This window comes from Pelodiscus sinensis, chromosome 25, assembly GCF_052426305.1.
Source record: "Pelodiscus sinensis isolate ZL-2025 chromosome 25, ASM5242630v1, whole genome shotgun sequence".
Taxonomy (NCBI): domain Eukaryota; kingdom Metazoa; phylum Chordata; order Testudines; family Trionychidae; genus Pelodiscus; species Pelodiscus sinensis.
Window position 1 is genome coordinate 9,949,772 of NC_143076.1, and position 18,909 is coordinate 9,968,680.

At 42.2% G+C, this 18,909-nt stretch overlaps 1 protein-coding gene across 4 annotated transcripts in view; it reads left to right on the top strand.

Moving 5' to 3' along the window:
- Positions 1-1,527: 1,527 nt before the first annotated feature.
- Positions 1,528-18,909, top strand: part of MSANTD2 (Myb/SANT DNA binding domain containing 2) — a 43,361-nt gene continuing 25,979 nt past the window's right edge. For 3 of the 4 annotated variants that reach the window (XR_012897782.2, XR_012897783.2, XM_075909794.2), the window contains exons 1-4: positions 1,528-2,052; positions 11,815-11,856; positions 12,436-12,694; positions 15,342-15,402. Coding sequence is in view for 2 of the 4 variants with exons in the window: in XM_075909794.2 (XP_075765909.1) it covers positions 1,558-2,052; positions 11,815-11,856; positions 12,436-12,694; positions 15,342-15,402 (857 nt within the window). In the remaining 2 variants the exon portion in view is untranslated. The remainder of the gene's footprint in view (positions 2,053-11,814; positions 11,857-12,435; positions 12,695-15,341; positions 15,403-18,909) is intronic. The other variant, XM_075909795.2, reaches the window with a different exon arrangement.

Here is an 18,909-nt window from a genome sequence, read left to right on the forward strand (position 1 = left end):
TGTCGGTTGGTTAAGTACTAGGCTGCGTCTACACTGTTTCCGTTAAAAGTATTTGCGCAAGAGAGCGTCTACACTGGCATGTGCTTTTGCGCAAAAGCATCCGTGACAGTGTAGACGCTCTCTTGCGCAAGAAAGCTCCGATGGTCATTTTAGCCATTGGGCTTTCTTGCGCAAGAAATTAACTTGGCTGTCTACACTGGTCTCTTGCGCAAGAGGGTTTATCCCTGAGCGGAAGCATCAGAGTATTTGCGCAAGAACCACTGATTTTGTACATTACAACGTCAGTGTTCTTGCGCAAATACTTGTGGCCAATGTAGACAGGCGGCAAGATTTTGCCAGTGTAGACGCAGCCTAGCTAGTGTCTGGGGTTTTGCTATTGTATATGGTTACCTGCTCTGTATCCATTTTAAATTGCTTTTAATAGATTGGTTAAACTTTATACCTGACTCTGTGTTTTATCTGGGGTCTAAGCCACTGGTGATAGATACAGTGTGCTGGGGAATCTGACTTTAGTTTCTGGGACATTCAAAATCACTAAGTCAGTCTAAATTCTAAATTTATTAAACAGTACTGAGTTCCAGGGTAACAGAATGTTAAATACTATTATATTATGGTCACTATTTCCCACCGGTTCTGTGATAGTTACCCCTTGGACCAGATCCTGTGCTCCACCCAGGACTAAACCGAGAATTGCCTCTCCCCTTGTGGGTTCCAGAACCAGCTTGCTCCAAGAAGCAATCATTTAAAGTAACAAGAAATTTTGTCTCTCCATTTCGCTCTGAGGTGACATGTACCCAGTCAATATGGGGATAATTGAAATCCCCTACTATTATTGAGTTTTTTATTTTGATAGACTCTCTAATCTCCCTTGGCATTTCATAATCACTATTACTGTCATGGTCAGGTGGTCCATAATATATCCTGTTATATTCTTATTAGAGCATGGATTTACTATCCATAGGGATTCTATGGACCATGTTGATTCACTTAAGATTTTTACTTCATTTGATTCTATATTTTCTTTCACATATAGTGCCACTCTACCCCCCCCCCCCCCCGCATGACCTGTTCTGTCCTTCTGATATATTTTGTACCCCGGTATGATTGTGCCTCATTGATTGTCCTCACTTCACCAGGTTTCTGTGATACCTATTATATCAATATCCTCCTTTAACATGAGGCACTCTAGTTTACCCATCTTATTATTTAGACTTCTAGCATTTGTGTACAAGCCCGTTGAAAACTTGTCACTATTTATTTGTCTGCCTTTTTCTGATGTGTCAGATTCTTTTTTATGTGAATGTTTCTCATCTGATCTGGCCCATACTTTATCCTCTTCCATCCTTTCCTCCTGACTAAAACCTAGGACATCTCTAATAGACTCTCCTCTAAGAGAAGTCTCTGTCTGATCCCAGCCCAGCCTCTACCCCGCGCTCTCGAACACGTGCTTCCCGCGCGCGCGCTCTCCCTCCCGTCTCCCGCTTGCCTCCCCTCCGCCGGAAGTCCCGCCCCCCGCGGCGCGCGTCATCTCCGCCCGCTCGGCTCGGTCGCTCCAATATGGCGGCGCCCTGTGGCTCCTCGCAACTGCCAGCTGCCGAGCCGCCGCTGAAGATCCCCAAGATGGAGGTGCTGTCGCCGGGCTCGCCCAGCGCGCTGAGCGACGGCAATCCCAGCCTGTCCGACCCCTCCACGCCCAGCGGCGCCTCCCCGCTGGGCCCGGCAGGCGCTGCCGCCGCCGCCGCCGCTGCGGGGGCCGGCGCGGGGGGCCGCGGCGGGGCCTCCCCCTCCGTCTCGTTCTCGCCCGGCGGCGCTGCCGCCGCCGCCGCCGCCGCCGCCTGCCGGGGCATGTCGTGGACGCCGGCGGAGACCAACGCGCTGATCGCGGTGTGGGGCAACGAGCGGCTGGTGGAGGCGCGATACCAGCAGCTGGAGGGCGCCGGCACCGTCTTCGGCAGCAAGGCCCCCGGGCCCGCCATGTACGAGCGCGTCTCGCGGGCGCTGGCCGAGCTGGGCTACGAGCGCACTCCGTCCCAGTGCCGCGAGCGCATCAAGGTACCCGCCGGGCCGGGCGGGAGGGGGCGGGGCGCGGCCCGGCCTGACCCCGTGGACAGCTCCAGCCCGGGGGGCAGCGGGGCCGACCCGCCCGCCCGCCAGCGGCTTTGTCCTCTGCCTGCGCGAACGGGGTCCTGCGGCCGGGTCGCCCCGAGCCCTGCGGCGGGGCTGAGAATGGGCCGTTGGTACCTGTGCGCTGGTCCCTCCAGCCGGGGGGCTGTCAGGCATGCCCTGTGCGTGGCGCAGGGCAGCTCCCCCTCCTCAAAGCCTGGCTGGGACTTCGCGCGGCATAAGGGAATGGGGCTTGTACCCCAGCCTCCCCCGAGCATCCTAAGCCATTCTCTTCTCATCCGTGGAAAATGTCATGCAGACTCGTTTTCTTGCAAGACTTTACTCAGGCCATAAATAGGGTGAAAATAGCCCTGTTTTTTTTTTCTCCAGTGCCAGTTGGCACCAGGCAGTGTGGAGGGGCACAAGCTTCAATCAGATGTTTTTTGTCTGCTTTAGCAGTATATGCGTTCAGTGTGGTTCTTATTAGCTGAATGAGCTTGCTCCTCCTTTGTTCCAGATTAGAATGTGCCTTATGGAGCCGTGAGAGAGAACATCTTTTGCTTTGTCTTGCCAGGGTGTGTAATGAGTAGTGAAAACTTTGTTCAAGTGAGAGGCTTTAAGTATAGCAGCTCTGTGTGTCAGAAATAGGTTTCTTGACTTACATAGAATGCGATGCGGAGAAGGTAGTGGAGCTTTTCACTAAATTTAGATTAATCATTTGGATAGTCTTAATTTTCCTTATCAGAGGCTTAATCCTTTCTAATACTGGTTTTTGTTGTTGAGTTTTTCCAATTTGTTTTAAAAAAGCAGAGACAGAGACAAGTGTTAAAGATGAGTTGTAATGCAGGTTAGCAGAGGGCAAGCACCCTAGAATTGACCACAATAAAAAAAAATCAGGGTTTCCAGTGATTGCATGTGAAGGTGCTTTTTAAATAAAAATGTTACAAAAAGTGAATTACAATGGTCTGTCTAAAATTCCTAGACCCTATTAGTTATCTTTTCAGTTATTTAATTGCCAGTATCAAGGTCTAGAAAACAGTAATATTCTGGCATTACCTCTTGTTCACATGTCTTATTGTTATGCAGTCAGTGAAGTGTTCTGGGTTCCTAATATAGTAGTTCTAAGTAATCTAGTACTCTAAGTACCCCAGACATTTTGACCTTTCAATACTACAGAGTAAGTTTTTAAGAGTCAGTTAGAAGACACATCAGATGTGATTCTTCTTCACTGAATACTTTAGTGCTGTGCCTAAGCAGGGGAATTCCTGCTTTTCTTCATGGACTATGAAGACAGGCTTGTTTCTGAAAAATTGCCTTTTGCAGGTGTAACGCCGATGGGCAAAATTGAACCTGGGACCTCTGGAGCTTATACAAATCTCTACTGCATGAGCTAAAAGCCAGCAGGCTCTCAGCTAAGACTGTGTAGACTCGTTCTTCTCTCAGTAAGTGGTCTCAGTGCCAGTAGATGGGAAAGAACTCCACATCCAAAAGGTGTGTGGTTACATACTTTTTGTAGCTTTTCGTAGCTGAGGAAACATGTCCTGAGCTTCAGAGACATCCCAGTTGAAATCCTGGATGAGCACTCACTTGTACATACAGCAGTAGGTGGAATCAAACCTGTGACCCCTGGAGCTTAGAATGTTAGCTGAAAGCCAGCTGGCTCTCAGCTAAGGCTCTAGAGTAGATTTATTCTCTCTCTCCCTAAGTGGTCTCAGTGCCTCTAGGTGGGACAATACAGGTATATGGGTTATACAGGTCATGCCAAAAGCCAGGTGGTTTAGAACACCCCCTTTATAGTGATATTCTGCTTTGAATCTGGTGAGGAGTGGTCCTGGATGTAACTTCTTAAATAACTGCAGTATTTTTGTAGTCCAGTTGATTGTAGATTTAGGCAGGAGTTTTTGAAAATACCAGGAGTCTTCGGAGGGTTTTTTATGCATCTTAAGGTGAGTGAATCTTATAGCTAAATTTTTTTCCATACTTTAATGGGAATTTAATCTTGACCTTTGGAGAGAGAAGTCCTGTATCTGACCTCCCAAGTGGTTGTGTGTGTCTCCTGCATCTTGACACATTGTCACTTTGAAGTTCGCAGGTCTGCACTGCTGTTCATCTTAATCATTCCCATTAAACTTGAAGTGCATCAAAACACTTATTCTTGAAGCAGGTGCTGGTTTTATGCTTTCACTTGATCACTTGATGTACTGTAAAACTTCTTTGAGTCCCATGTTCTTGGACATCTTCCAGGTATTTGCTATATAAATGAGATGGACTTCCATGGAACTTGAACATTTCTAGTTTTATAGCATGGTCTAGTACTAGGGATGCAAAATCCAGTTTAATCAGTTAACCAGTTAAACATTGTTTAACCAGTTAACCACTTAAATGTGGGCGAGGGCTGCTTAGTGGCACTTGGATTTGGGTGTCTGTTGGTTGGAACAAGTCACAAGATTGCCAAAAAAGTATATCAGAGTGAAAATTTGAATGACTGTTCTGTCCATTCACGTTGACTGTTTGAAGACAGATTCTTCTCCACGCCTTCTCATTTGACTGAAAGTATTGAACAGTACTTTGCCAACCTTTATCATTTCAGGCTATCAAGCTCAATTAATTAGTTACGTTATTTTGTACTTACATTTCACAATGATAAGCAGTTGAGAAAAACTGAAGGTTTTCTGTTATCAGGCTTGAACTTGTCATGTAGCGATATCACTAGGAGCATCCCTTTGCAGTTTTGTCAGATATGTGATCCAGAAGGGTGTTCAGACAAATCTCATACACTTGTAATGAACAATGTAGGCTATTCTAAACATTTGAAAGTATCACTTAGTATCCCCGGTAAAATCATTTGACTGACTTTTGTCTGAGCGTAGTTCCCATTGATAAAATCTCTCAATGAATGAATTCTATATGACAGTCTAAATCTCAGGCTTCTTGCCAAAAGGGACAGGTGAAGTCCCACAGTTAAATATCAATGCTGTCCAGTACTGTGACTCAACTGCTACCACTTGCTTGTGAAGATGACTTTTATTGGTGCATTCTTATTACATCTTTTACACATTCCATAACGGAGCTTTGCGCATTATGGTACATCCCACAACAGTGAGATCATGCTGTTACCCAATCTCTGCATATCCTGGAACCCTGCTGTTTTGAGGTTCCCAAATGACCATACTAAAGAGGAAAAGAGTATTCTATGAAATAATATGCTCAGAGGACCCTTCAGGATGTGCTGGTTGCTCAAAACCAGAATTCTCTCAGGCTATGTCTACACTGCAACTTTTTGCAGCAGAAGATATGCTAATGAGGGTCTCATTGGCATGAGTCACAATGTTGTTAGCATGTTTTCTGCCGATGGCTTTTGCACCTTGCAGTGTAGCTGCTTCCGTTTTGCGCAAAAAAACCCTTTTGCACAAGATCCTTATGCCTCTAGGAAAGATCTTGTGCAAAAGAGGGGTTTTGTGTAAAATGGAAACGGCTACACTGCTTCTTTTTGCGCAAAAAGCCCTTGCACAAAAAGAATCGGAAGAAAATATGCTAATAATGTCAGGAGTCATTAGCATATTTTCTGTCACAAAAAGTTGCAGTGTAGACATAGCCTCGCTAATTATCTAGCACCAGCCAACGCTGGCATTCTTCAAAGGAACCAAGAGTTGGTCTTCAGAAGCTACTCAGTTTCTAGGACAGAGAATAAGACAGACTATCTTACTGCCTCTATATAAAACCAAGGTATGCCCACTTCTTGAATACTGTGTACAGATGTGGTTGCCTCATCTCAAAAACTATATATTGGCATTAGAAGAGGTTCAGAAAAGGGCAAGAAAAATTATTAGGAGTTTGGAACATGAAGAGAGATTAAAAAGGCTAGGACTTTTAGCTTAGAAAGGAGCAGACTAAGGGAGGGAGATGATAGAGATTTATAAAATCATGACTGGTATAGAAAAAGTGAATAAGGAAAAATTATTTACTTGTTCCCATAACGTAAGAGCTCGGAGGTCACCAAATGAAATTAATAGTTAGCAAGTTTAAAACAAACAAAGGGAAGTTTTTCTTCACAAACCGCATGGTCAGTCTGTGGAACTCCTTGCCAGAGGATGTTGTGAAAACCAGGACTTTAACAGGGTTCAAGAAGGAACTAGATAAATTCATGACGGTTAGGTCCATCAATGGCTATTAGCCAGGATAGGTGGGAGTGGTGTCCCTAGCCTCTGTCAGAGGCTGGGAATGGGTGACAGGGGAGGGACTGCTTGCTGATTTCCTGTTCTGCTCACTCCCTCTTGGGTATCTGGCATTGGCCACTGTTGGAAGACAGGATGCTGGGCCAGATGGACCTTTGATTTGACCCAGTATGAATGTTCTTATGAGTGAAATTCTCTTGGCTGTTTATGCACAACACTAGGCTAGATGATCATCAGGAATTCTAGTTTCTATGATAAAACCCGTGTAATTCCCTGAAAAAACATAAAAATCTTGTGGCTTTTTTGCAAGTAGAATGAAACTCTGATCTTTACTTTCCCTAGTCACACTGAATATAGGCATTAAAGAAACTAAAATGAATATTACAAATGTAGTCTTTTTAAATATGAAGATTTGAGATGCTGCTTTTCTTAAGTCATGAGTTATGTTCAGTGTTTTAAAACAGTAACTTTATTTTGGTTTTCTTCAAACACTTAATTCCATGGAAGCCATAGTATCTTGATTCACCTCCCCCCACCAACTCCTTTAGCCCCATCTTCTGAAGAACAATATTTTCCTTTTTCAGTTGTACCAAATACATGCATCCTGTTTGAATTATGGTAAAATGCAGGCCCTGATCTCGGTTCAAATTGCTTGTCTTTTAACATCTGTATATGCTTTTCTCCACATATGCACAGCTGGCCCGCAATCTAGAAATGAGCCTGCTTTAAATGTAGACAATCTAATGATTCTGGTTCAAATTTAAGGATTCATATGCAACAGTTCTAACAATTATTGCTGTCTTATGTTTACAACAGGCAACAGTTGAATATGACTCTGTTGCTCTAGGAAGTTCTTAGGACCAATCAGCTTATTAACCATGAAGCACAGAAAATTTAGATCTTAGCTTCCACATCAGTGAGATCCCAAAAGATTTTCTTTGGCCATGTATTTTTTCCTATTCTACAAATTTTAAACAATATCCTTAATTTTATCATTGCTTGCTACTTTTTACCGATTATTCTGTGGGTCTTCAGATTGTGTGTGATCACATAGTGTTTGTTAATGGAAGAATTATTTGCTAGCATACATGTAGTCATTGCCCTGTGGTGGTGGTACTCTTTACCTGTATGTGTGAGCTGAACAAAAATTTTCCCTAGCCTTGGGCTAGTTACCTCTGTGCAGTAACATGAAGAGAGTCTCTACTTGGGTTTGATTCATAACTTTAAAAAGCACACTATATTCTGGGGAAAGTGTCTCAAAACATTCCACTATCTGCATGAAGTACAGCAGATAGTACTGCAACTTTATTTTTTAAAGCCATGTACCTTCTCTTTACCTAAAACTCTGCTTTAGAGAGTGAACAGAGCTTAGTTCTTAGTGTGGATCACAAAGCATAGAGATTAACAACATGAAAAATTGGGCTTTTTATACAGTGTTTTGCATTGTCAGACTGTACGTACAATAATATGAAGATTAAAAGCTGATGTGTTAGTGAAAAGTGTTCCTTGGGATTAGTTATGATTGAGTTACAATACTTGGGTTATGTGGTTTCATCTCTGTTCTAATATGTAAATGTGTAATTGAAAACAACACATATACCCACTATGACAGTGGGCACAATGAGAAATCTTCAGTCAGTATCTTCTGGTTAAAACACAACGGATGTTCAAAGATTCTATTAGTTTTCTTATAGGAAAAGGAGTATTGTTAACTAGCACACCCTGATCATTTAAATTCTTATCAGTGATCTTGCACATCTAAAATCCTTTTAATCAATTTCTCCTCTGATAACATTTATACTCTTCAGCAAGGGAGAAATTGGTTTACCATGTACATTTGACAGCACTGTATATACATGTTTGATTCACAGGCAGTTTTCATCTTTCAGTTTATCTGCACCTCCTATAACTGCAACTGTCACCATCTTTCAGATTAATGTCTCTTTCCAATTGGATAGTATCCTTTGGCGTTTCAACTTAACATTATTAATGCTACAGATTTGTTTCAACTTGACTTAGTATGTAATAGTCTGACTATTTATCTTCCACTGTAGGCAGTGTTGCTTTGTTGGTCCTAGAATATTAGACACACAAGGTAGATGAGGTAACATCTTTTATTGGATCAACTTCTGTTGTTGAGAGAGACAAGCTTTTGAGCTACACCGTATTCTTCAGGCCTGAAGCAAGCTTAAAAGCTTCTCTCTTGCTCCAACAGAAGTTTGTCCAAAAAAAGGTTGGTTAGTTAGAAGTTGGTCCAATTAAAAGTTACTTTATCCTGTTGGCTTTCAACTAATGTGAGAATCTATTTAAAATATTGACGCTACATCCACTGTTGGCTGAACACTATGTGGCCATCCTGATGTTGATATCTGTGTCATGCTGAACGGAAACAAAAGAATCTGTAACCTAATCATCACTTTTCCAAAATCTTGTGTTGTATTACAGAGTAACTACCTCCACTGGGCTATCCACATGATTCCCATCATCTCAGTAGCCGGATACTTGTGTATAGCAATTGTAACATACTTTCCAAGGTGCTAGATTTTTCTGCTGGTGTTTGGATATTCTCAGCAGACATTTTAATTGTAGAAGTATCTCTTAAACAATTTTCATGTGATTGGAACACTTCAATCTCCAGTTTTAGTTCAGTGCTATTAGAAAATCCATGTGCTGTGGAGCCATAGATATATCCATGATAAAGGAAATGGAAAATGCTGGTGGGAAGTAGAAAATAATAGAAGTCCTCCCTTTCCAGGGAAGGAAAATAGAGGTTCCACCAACTGTGTGGGTTTTTTTGTTTTTGTTTTGTTTTTTCAAGCTGTGGAGTGTTGGCAAGGGGAAGTTCTTCTCTTTCAGAAACTAGTGAAGTTGCGGAAAACTTCCTTTTTCCAGACCTCTACTGACCAGAGGTGGACAGTCATCCAAGCCAAGTCCTGGATCTTCTTGGCAGTAATCTCCACATAACCTTTCCATCCTACCAAAGTATCTGGGGATGTGTTCTGACCTGGATACTTCCTCATTCATCCTTGGCATTGATCTCTGTTGAGTAGGTGCTTGATTGACTTCTTGCCATGGGCTTAGCAAAATAGCATTCATGTTGAGGGCTGAATAAATAAATGGCTGCTAATAAGATTGCCTCTGCTGAAGTCTTAAGCAGATAATTTGGTAGCATCTATGCAAGGGAGTTCATTTTAGACATTTAAAATTGAGTTTTAAGCAATTGAACCAATGTTTGCAGATGTTAAGGCCTCCCAGAGGACCTAAATAGAGGATATCAAAGCTTCTCACTAAAATTTGCTAGAGACAACATTGTGTTTGTTTAGTCTGACTATTAAAAAAGAAGTTAGAATCTTGTAGGTCTCAAAATTGTGACAGTTATAATAGTTGCTCACTTGGATAAGGAAATACTGCGAGGCTTGTAAAAATATAAAATTATCACAGTAACTTTTTTCAAATTTGAGTACACTGACTTCTAAACATCTCTAAGAATGATATGCAGTGGTGTAGCTGTTGTCAGTTGTAGAGTCAAAGGTTGCATCTACACAGCACCCTTCTGTTGGCTGTGTGCAAGAGCGGTATCCTGAAATAGTACCGTACCCTTAGAGACAAGGTGGTGAGGTAGCACTTTTTTATTGGATCAGCTTCCGTTGGTGAAAAAAGCTTTTGAGCTTACACAAAGTTATTTTTCAGTTCACAAATGATAGAGTAGTTTACATGTTACTCTGTGAAATTGTAAAAATGAGATGAGAAACAGCATCATTCTAGAGTGAGAAAGCATTTGAAAGTGAAGTTCTGCTCTGCAAAGTGACTGTTTAAAACTGGTACCTTCCTACATTTAGGGCAGTGTTTCTCAGCCTTTTTTTTTTTTTTTTTTTTTTTTTAAATATAAAGTACCCCGTAAAAAAAATTCCTAGAATTTTCAGACACACATTATTTTTTTCTACCATTGCAACACATTTGTTTAAACCAACTTAATCATAGCTGGGTGAGCGATGACATTTTTGAATGTAAAAAGTACAAAAATAATAAAGCGCTGTAAAACTTAAAACAAATTCCGTTTTCTCCAAATTTCAGTTGTTGATGTACTCCCCAGACTTCTATTAAGTACCCCTAAGGGTACTCGTACCACTGGTTGAGACACTGTTTTAGGGCATGTCTTCACTGTGAAATTATTTCAAAATAACTCCCGAAATATCTATTACAAAATAAGCTTATTCTCGGAGGAAAGCAGGAGTATAGATTTCAAATTAACCAGCCCATTATTTCAAAATAACAGGCTTGGTAGTGTGGACACTCTGATTATTATTTCAAAATAAAGGGAGTACGGTGTAAACCAGGGCTCACTGATCTGTTCAGAGTTTATTTCTTTAGCCCTGCAGTGCCGTTCCCACTCCTTGCCCTTGAGAGGGATGCAGTTTTCTCCTGGATCTAAACAGATTTTTTAAGCATCAATTATTGGGCCTAGGTTTACCCTCAATTACCCACCAACCCCATTGAACACACAATTGTTGGACAAGTGAAAAGTGATGCTCAAGACTTGAAAGCTTGATCCAACATCTGCTAAATGGAGAACTGCCTGCTAACCAGTGGAGATACATAGGGCACAAGTGGAAGGGGAACAATATCCTTGCAATCAGTGCCCCCATAGAGAGGCTCGATGCTCCTACCACCTTTGCTTGTATTTTAACTAGAAGATTTGTCCTACGACTTTGTAAGGGGGGGGGTGTAGCTCTTGTAGTAAGAGTCCTTGACACTTGGAAGTGCCTCTCTCCAGTTATGGAAGCAAAAGATTTCTGAATCTCAGCCCTGGAACTGATCAGTGGTCTATTTCCCACTGCTAGTTGTTGCTCAAGCTACCAGCCGCACTGGAGCTCTCCTGGCTTTGAAGGTTATTTTTACAACCAAAGTGTGCTAGAAAGTTGGTGGCTCTGCAGCAGGTTGCTCCTCTCCCCAAGAGTGCATCTTCTAAGCCCTAATGGGGACTTTTCATGAGAGACATATGAGAGAGGTGTTTGGAAACAGATGCAGAAGACTGGTTGATTTTTTTTTTTTCTTCCCCCTCAAGACTGAGTTTGAAGTGATGGTAATTGCAAGAAAAATGTTTTGTAAAATTGAGTACATCTGATAGGAAGTCCTTGAGACACAGTAAATATGTAACCCTGCAATGCAATTTTTAGTCACTTTTCAAAGTAGAACCATACTTTGAATTAAAAACATTCAGGGACATGAATAAAGACTTTCTAAACAGCTCCTTCTTAACTTGGAAAATTGGAAACAGATGCAGAAGACTCAAATTTCATACTATATCTTATAATTTACTTTCTACTAACTCAGCCGTAAGAATAAGAAATCAAATAGGTACTAAAAACCTGATCTAAGTGTGTTGATCTGTCTTTATTTGGAGGCTTCAAAATCTGGACTGGATTCTGTTCTAATGGATTATTAGATGTGGTCATTTTAGTATTGTTTCTTGATTTGATGTTTGAGTCTGGGAATTTGGAGCATTATTGATTTGACCTCTTTTAAATTTCAACAGCTTCCCAAGAGACAGAGTGAGTTAGTAAGGAATGCAAAATATGTAAGTAATACATTTTACTAGCTAAATAGTTTAGGCAAATTTTTTTTCCCTTGTATCTTCTTACCAGAATAAGGAAGGTTGGACTGTCTTTGCTTTTGGGGGCTCTTCTTTCTCTCTCTTCCCCGTTCCTCACCTTCTCCAAACTGTGGGCACAACAGCTGTATTCTCTCCTTCCTGTAGAAGGTGTGCATTCTACGGGCTGGCTGATACTTTTGATGAGATTTCTGTTTATTTTCCTGTAATATGTAGCAGGCTTGGGGATTTTGAGAGCAGGGAGAATAATATATCTAACGCTGAAACTGGTGAGCATGTAGATGCTATATAGCTTTGTTCTTTGTAATAGATATTCCAGCTAATGCATCGTGTGTTAGGAAGTATCACTATTTTGATGTTCCTGTCTTGCAAAAGTTAATTTGGCAGCTTGGTGATGGATTTTATAGTCTTTGAGCACGTTACAAAGATTGAGCAGTACAAGTACAAATAAACAGATTGTCTAGAATTCTTATTCTACCTGCACAGGAGTGTGTGCCATTCTGGAAAGCCTGCCCCAATTGAGTAACAAAAGGTTTTGTGTCTTAGACCCTTCGCAGATGTTACAGTCGAGTGAAGGAACATGGCGTTGGAAAAAGGAAAAGCAGCTACACATTTGAACAGTTGGAGCAGGTGTTTGGTCAGGGAGGATGGGACTCCCAACCCTGCCAGCCTGTGCTCATTAATAGTAGCGGCTTGTACCAGGAGCTGGAATCGGATGGCAGTACTATGGAGGAATATTCACAGGAGGATTGGGGGAACCACAGTCAGGATCTTCACTGCTACCAGGGAGGAGACCCAGAATTAGGTAAGAAATTGACCATTGATTCTCCTGTATGTTTTGGTTTTGCCTGTATTTGGATTACTAGAGTGGGTAGGATGGAAGTGCAATCCAGGATCCGCCTCAAACTCAGACACCCTTGCCCCGCCTCCTTCCTGCCCCTTCTCCAAGGCCCTGCCACTGCTCACTCCATCCTCCTTCCCTTCCCATCCTCACTTACTTTTCTGAGACTGGGGACAGAGAGCTGGAGTGCGGGGGAGGGGGATGCGGACTCTGATCTTGGGCTAAAGGATTTGGAGTGTGGGAGGGGTTTGGAGCTGAGCCTGGAGCATCAAGTTGAGGTGCCAGGAGGAGGTTCAGAGGACAAGCTCTGGGGGGGGGGTACAGGGGGACTCAGGGCTAAGTCAGTGGTTTGGGGTGCAGAAGGGGTTCAGGACTGGGGCTGGGAATGCAGGTTCCAGCTGGGCACCGCTTACCACAAGTAGCTTCTCGGTGGTGGTGCAGGGGACTAAAGCAGGATTACCCCTACTCTGGACCTGCAGCATTCCCAAAAGCAGCCAACAAACTCTCTCCATCCCCCCCCACCCTGTGGAGATGGTGTACAGGGTGGCTGGAGGGGTACCCTGACATTAACACACACACCCCCTTCTTGTGCCATGCACAGCAAGCAAGAAACTCCTGAGACTAGGGGGCAGTTCCAAGGCAGAGGACAGGAGCAACATGGCAGTGCTTAGAGGGGCAGATGAAGACCCGGCACCTGACAGTCTCCTGGCCAAATCTGTCAGGATCACCTGTCAAAGGCTCAAAGATCTACCTGTAGATCCCGATCTACTGGTTGGTGACCACTGTCCTAATCAATCCTATGTGTAATGCTGCTAAACCTATTTCTGTATATTTCTTTAGAATTGTCACAAGTCATAGCACTTCTTGGGAAGTTGGGGAAACCAATTCCTATTGTTTGTACAATTGTTTGTCTGAGATGCCTAATTGTCAGGGCTCCCTGAAGCTGTCAGACACTTGTCTATATAACTGTCAGTTGTGGACTGAACTGATCAGCGGCTGCTTTTATTGCCAGTGAACTCTTCATATGTGGATTTTACAGGAGCTCCTTTCTTCCTGGCAAGTTGCTAGTGCAACCCTCTGTTTAAAGTTTGAAATTTGAGCCTCGCTTAAAACGAACTTTAATGGAGGCAGGGATATGAATTGTTGAAGTTGAAGTGGCCTCTGTTGCTGCTGCTCATGGTCACACAACAAATCTTGCAGGTAGATCTTGGTATAAACTAAAAATTTGTTAGACATAAAAAGGTAGCACGCCACAGGCCGCAGTCACTTTTATGCTGTGCCAGGAAAATTGCTACATTTTTGCCTCTTCTAAACACCCTCTGCCCCAGAACTCCTCATTCTTCCACATACTCTTGTCCAACCCTGTCAGACTTTACAGAAAGATCCACTTTCTTGAAAATATATTTACACTTCACTTCTGAGCAAGTATTTTGTATAGAGATACTTCTTGCCTACAACAGATAGGAAGAAAGAAGGTTTATATGTTTTTGAGTCTATGGAAGCTTACCAAATGAATCTTTAAAAAATTATTCCCATGGGATTGTAGGAGTGAGGCAATATTTGTAAGGGGCAATGGATAAACGTACATTCTCACTTTTTCTAAGTGACATTGGAAAGGGGGAAGGCCCACAAATGTACCTTCATTTGCACCTCTATATTGAGTGGACTAGCAAATTCTGACTCTCACCAAGAGGAGTAAATGTTGTATTTTTCATATGAAAATAGCAAACTTCTTCAAACTACCTGAAAGTATGAGAACTAAGAATACTACCTCATTTTACAGAGGATCAGAATGTATGGCAGACTTGGGAGAATAAGGCATAACAGGGAGATACTTGAGATCTAGGAGAAGGGGAGGAGAGAAGCTAGCATTGTTTGTTAAACCATGTCTTTAAAAATGTAAATAAATAAAGACTCAGATGGGTAACTGTGTTAGTACGTAACTTACGTGTAGTCCTGTGGCACCCTAGAGACTAACAAATATATAGAATCATGAGCTTTTGTGTGTAAAACCCACTTCATCGGATGAAGTGGATTTTACCCACAAAAGCTCATCATTCTGTATATTTTTGTTAGTCTCTAGGGTGCTACAGGACTATTTGCTTTTTAATAATGAGGACTTTAATCCCTTATTGGGGTTCTGGTGATTTAGGCTTTGCTTTCATGGCTTGTCATCGTTATCTTTCAATAGAATTGCAGCAATATTTACGAGCAGTTGAGGCTGAAAATATTCTTTGTTTACTGAATGGTTATGAGGAACGTGCCTAGTACATACAATCTAAATGGAACACAGATAAATTTGTTCTGATTCTTCAAATGTGCTATTGAAAGCAGAATGACCGTTTTCAGAATGTAATTCACAGTAAAATCAACTTGTGACTTAATAGCAGGAATTACTCTTGATCTTGAAAGATCTTGCATGTGTGAAGGTAGGTTCTTTTCCTGTAGCTAAAACTTCAGTCATGGTGACAGCTTACATAGAAGCTGGTTTTAGGAGTGTGAGATCTCAGAAAATTATTGGAAAGCACTAAGTCAAAACTTACTGCTTTTGCAAGTGAAAGCTTTGGAAATATCTCAGGCTATAACTATTTGTTGGAACTTTACTTTTCAGATGAAATGCCTGCCACAAAAAGAACATTAAAGATAAAGCAGGAATCTTCAGAAGAATCACAGTAAGTGACTTATGAATGTTTTACCATCAAATGCATTTCCCTAGGGTGCTGTGCGGGAGGAGGATATTTGAAACTCCTGATTATAATTATAAATACATTGTACAAGACTATTAAAGAATCTGCTTTTTGCATCTTTCCAGTTACCTCAAAACATGTGGAAAGCTTCACAGCTCAAATCTCCGTTGGCTCTGTTATACAGCAAATGAAACAGAACCCTTTACAAGGATGTAAACATTTAAACTCTATAAAATCCATATCGTAACTTTTGGGAATGAGGGTGAGCAGGTTATGCAGTGCTCTGGCAAAAATCCTGACTCTTGGAAACAGATTACAAAGAGATCCATCTGCCTAAAGTTTTGTCCCTTTGCTCATGCAAGGAAAGAGCATTCTAAATGTAGATGTTCATTAAAGTGTAAGAGTATTCCCACTAATGACTAGATCTATAGAAACTTAAAACTAGTACCCAGATATCCATCTAATACCAGCATGACACCGGTGAGTACAGAAAATTATCTTAAAGGGAAAAATCAAGAAAAGGAAGAGAGGGGATTAGCCTCAAATCTTACTTGCCTTATATTTGACTACAGGCAGGTGAAAACATCTAGTATGATGGAAGGATAGGTGAGTTGATTCTGTGCTTGGATAGTATTTTTTTTCTGCAACTTCACAAAGCTAGATTGTAATCTTTTGCTACATTAGTTTAATTTGGCAGATCTTTGCTCTTGCAAAAAGCACAGAAATCCCACTTTTCCCACCGTTTAGATGTGGATGTTTTTTGCTGGAAAATGGGCCAGTGTGGAATAACAGTTTAACTTAATTTTGGGGAAACATTTTTATGAGATGGCGCACTAAGTAATAGCTGCCTTGCATATTTCTCTGTAGCTTTAGGAGGAGGAGGAGTAGTATTGACCTCTACGTTAAGGGAACACAATGATTTCCATTCCAATACCCTGTTTTCAATCTGGCTTTTTTCAGGCTGGGATTCTCCAGAAGTGAACTTCAAATCTGAGTAAAATCATTTTAGCAGATTGTGAGCATAAATCAAATTTTCATTTCTTCTTCGAGTGTTTGTTCATGTCAGTTTCGTTCAGAGGGGTGCCCAGTAGCTGGAAGACTTTTAGCCATAGCAGTGTCCATTAGGTCAACTTGGGCACCCTGTGGAGTAGCATCTTAATATAGAACCCTGCCAACCAGCTACCTCTGCAGTTCCTTCTTACCACTGGTGAAGGTTAGGGTTAGGGTTAGGGTTAGCTGGGACTTTCCATAGTGCATGTTTCAGCAAGAGGTCCTATCTCCATCACTTGTACATAGTTTGTCTCCAGTTAGTTATTATATAGTGATATTAGTTAGTTATAGAGTTAGTTGGGAGTTTTCCCGGAGCCAGTGTATGCCAGGGGCCTTGAGGTATGAAAACTAAGAACTGCACCAAGTGCATGTGGAAGAGCCTTTGGTTTAAGGTCACCAGAAAGGATGGCTGTAAAATCTGCCATGAGTTCTGTGTCAGAACCCTTCCAGAAAGGGAATAGTGGCTTAATGTTCTCCTGGAGGCAGCTCTCTGCCCCTACATGGACCTGGGGTCAGGCGGCAGGTGGAGATGTTCTTGACTACTGGCTGATCAAGGACTCAAATGGAGATGCAAGTGTCTTCAGATCAACTGGGCCTTCTGTTAATGAGGGGAGATGAACACTCCCCCTGGCGCAGAGGACAGAGTTTGTAGGAGCAGTGCTGGATTCAACACAAGCCCAGGCATTTCTCCTGGAAATGAGATTTCGAGCCTATGGCATCATCATTCGAGGTCTCTGGCAGTCCCCCACCAGCACAGCGCGAGGAATTGCATGAAACTTGTAGGCCACATGGCCACTTGTATCTATATAATATAGCATGGCAGACTCAGCTTTTGATCTTTTCAATCATGATTACCGTCAGTGTATCAACCAGTCCAGGACAGCTTGGACAAGGTCATAACACTGCCTTGCCTGGTTCTCGACTCCTTCCTGCGGTATGTGCAGGGGTCCCCTTTGCCAGCCCTCTGTCTCGCTAGTAATGTGTGAGTGTAGGGCAAGGGGGTATATTTGGGGGACCTCGGGACACAAGGCCTCTGCTCTCTCTGGACTCATCAGTAAGGGTTCACTTGGTCACCAGCTCTGTCTTCCATCTAGTCACAGAGTTCTGCTTGGGTTTTGCTAACTTTTATGGCCAGCTGTTTGCTTAATGATCTCACCAAGCTATACCCGCATTTCCAACAGTCTGTTCCCACTTTGGACCTCTATCTGGTCCTTTCCAGACTCTCAGGACCATCTGTTTGAGTCGATGACAATGTACTCCCTGCTTTCTCTCTCATACACGTTAGCGATAACCTCTGCCAAGAGGGTGTCTGAGCTCTGGGTCCTAATATCTGTGCCCCCATACGCTGTGTTCCATGAGGACATGATGAGTGAAGGCCTCACCCAGCTTTTCTCATGAAGATTGTCTCTTTCTTCACATAATAACCGCCATACTGTGTCAGACCAACGGTCCATCCAGCCCGGTATCCTGTCTTCTATCAGTGGCCAATACCAGATGCCTCAGAGGGAGGGAACACAACTGGTAATCTTCACGTGTTCCCTCCCCTTGTCACCCACCTCCAGAGAAACAGAGGCTAATAGCCATTGATGGACCTAACCTCCTAAAGCTCTTTTTTTTGAACCCTGTTAAAGTCCTAGCCTTACCATATCCCTTGGCAAAGAGTTCCACAGGTTGACTGTGCGCTGAGAGAAGAAAAACTTTCTTTTGATAGGTAGCAGGTTTAAAACAATCACCTATTAATTGGTGATCCCCAGTTCTTATGTTGTGGGAATCAGTAAATAACTTTTCCTTATTTGCTTTTTCCACACCAGTCATGATTTTATACACGTCTATCTTGTTCCCCTTAGTCTCCTCTTTTCTAAGCTGAAAAGTCCACGTTTTTTTAAATCTCTCTTCATATGGGACCCGTTCCAAACCCCTAATCATTTTTGTTGCCCTTTTCTCAGCCTTTTCCAATGCCAATATATCTTTTCTGAGATGAGGTGACCGTATCTGTACGCAGTATTCAAGATGTGGGCGTACCATGGTTTTATAGAGGCATTAAGATATTTTCTGTCTTATTCTCTATCCCTTTTTAATGATTCCTAACATTCTATTTGCATTATTGACTGCCACTGCACACTGAGTGGATGTTTTCAGAGAACTATCCACAGTGCCTCTCTTGATCTCTCTCTTGATTAGTTATAGCTAAATTAGTCCCCATCATAATGTATGTATAGTTGGGATTATTTTTTCCAGTGTTCATTACTTTACATGATCAACATTAAATTTAATTTGCCATTTTGTTCCTCAACCACTTAGTTTGGTGAGAGCTTTTTGAAGCTCTTCGCAGTTTGCTTTAGTCTTAACTATCTTGCGCAGTTTGGTATCATCTGCAAATTTTGCCACCTCACCTCACTCCACATATTCTGTCCAAAGTCGCACTCGAGCAGCGGGAAACAG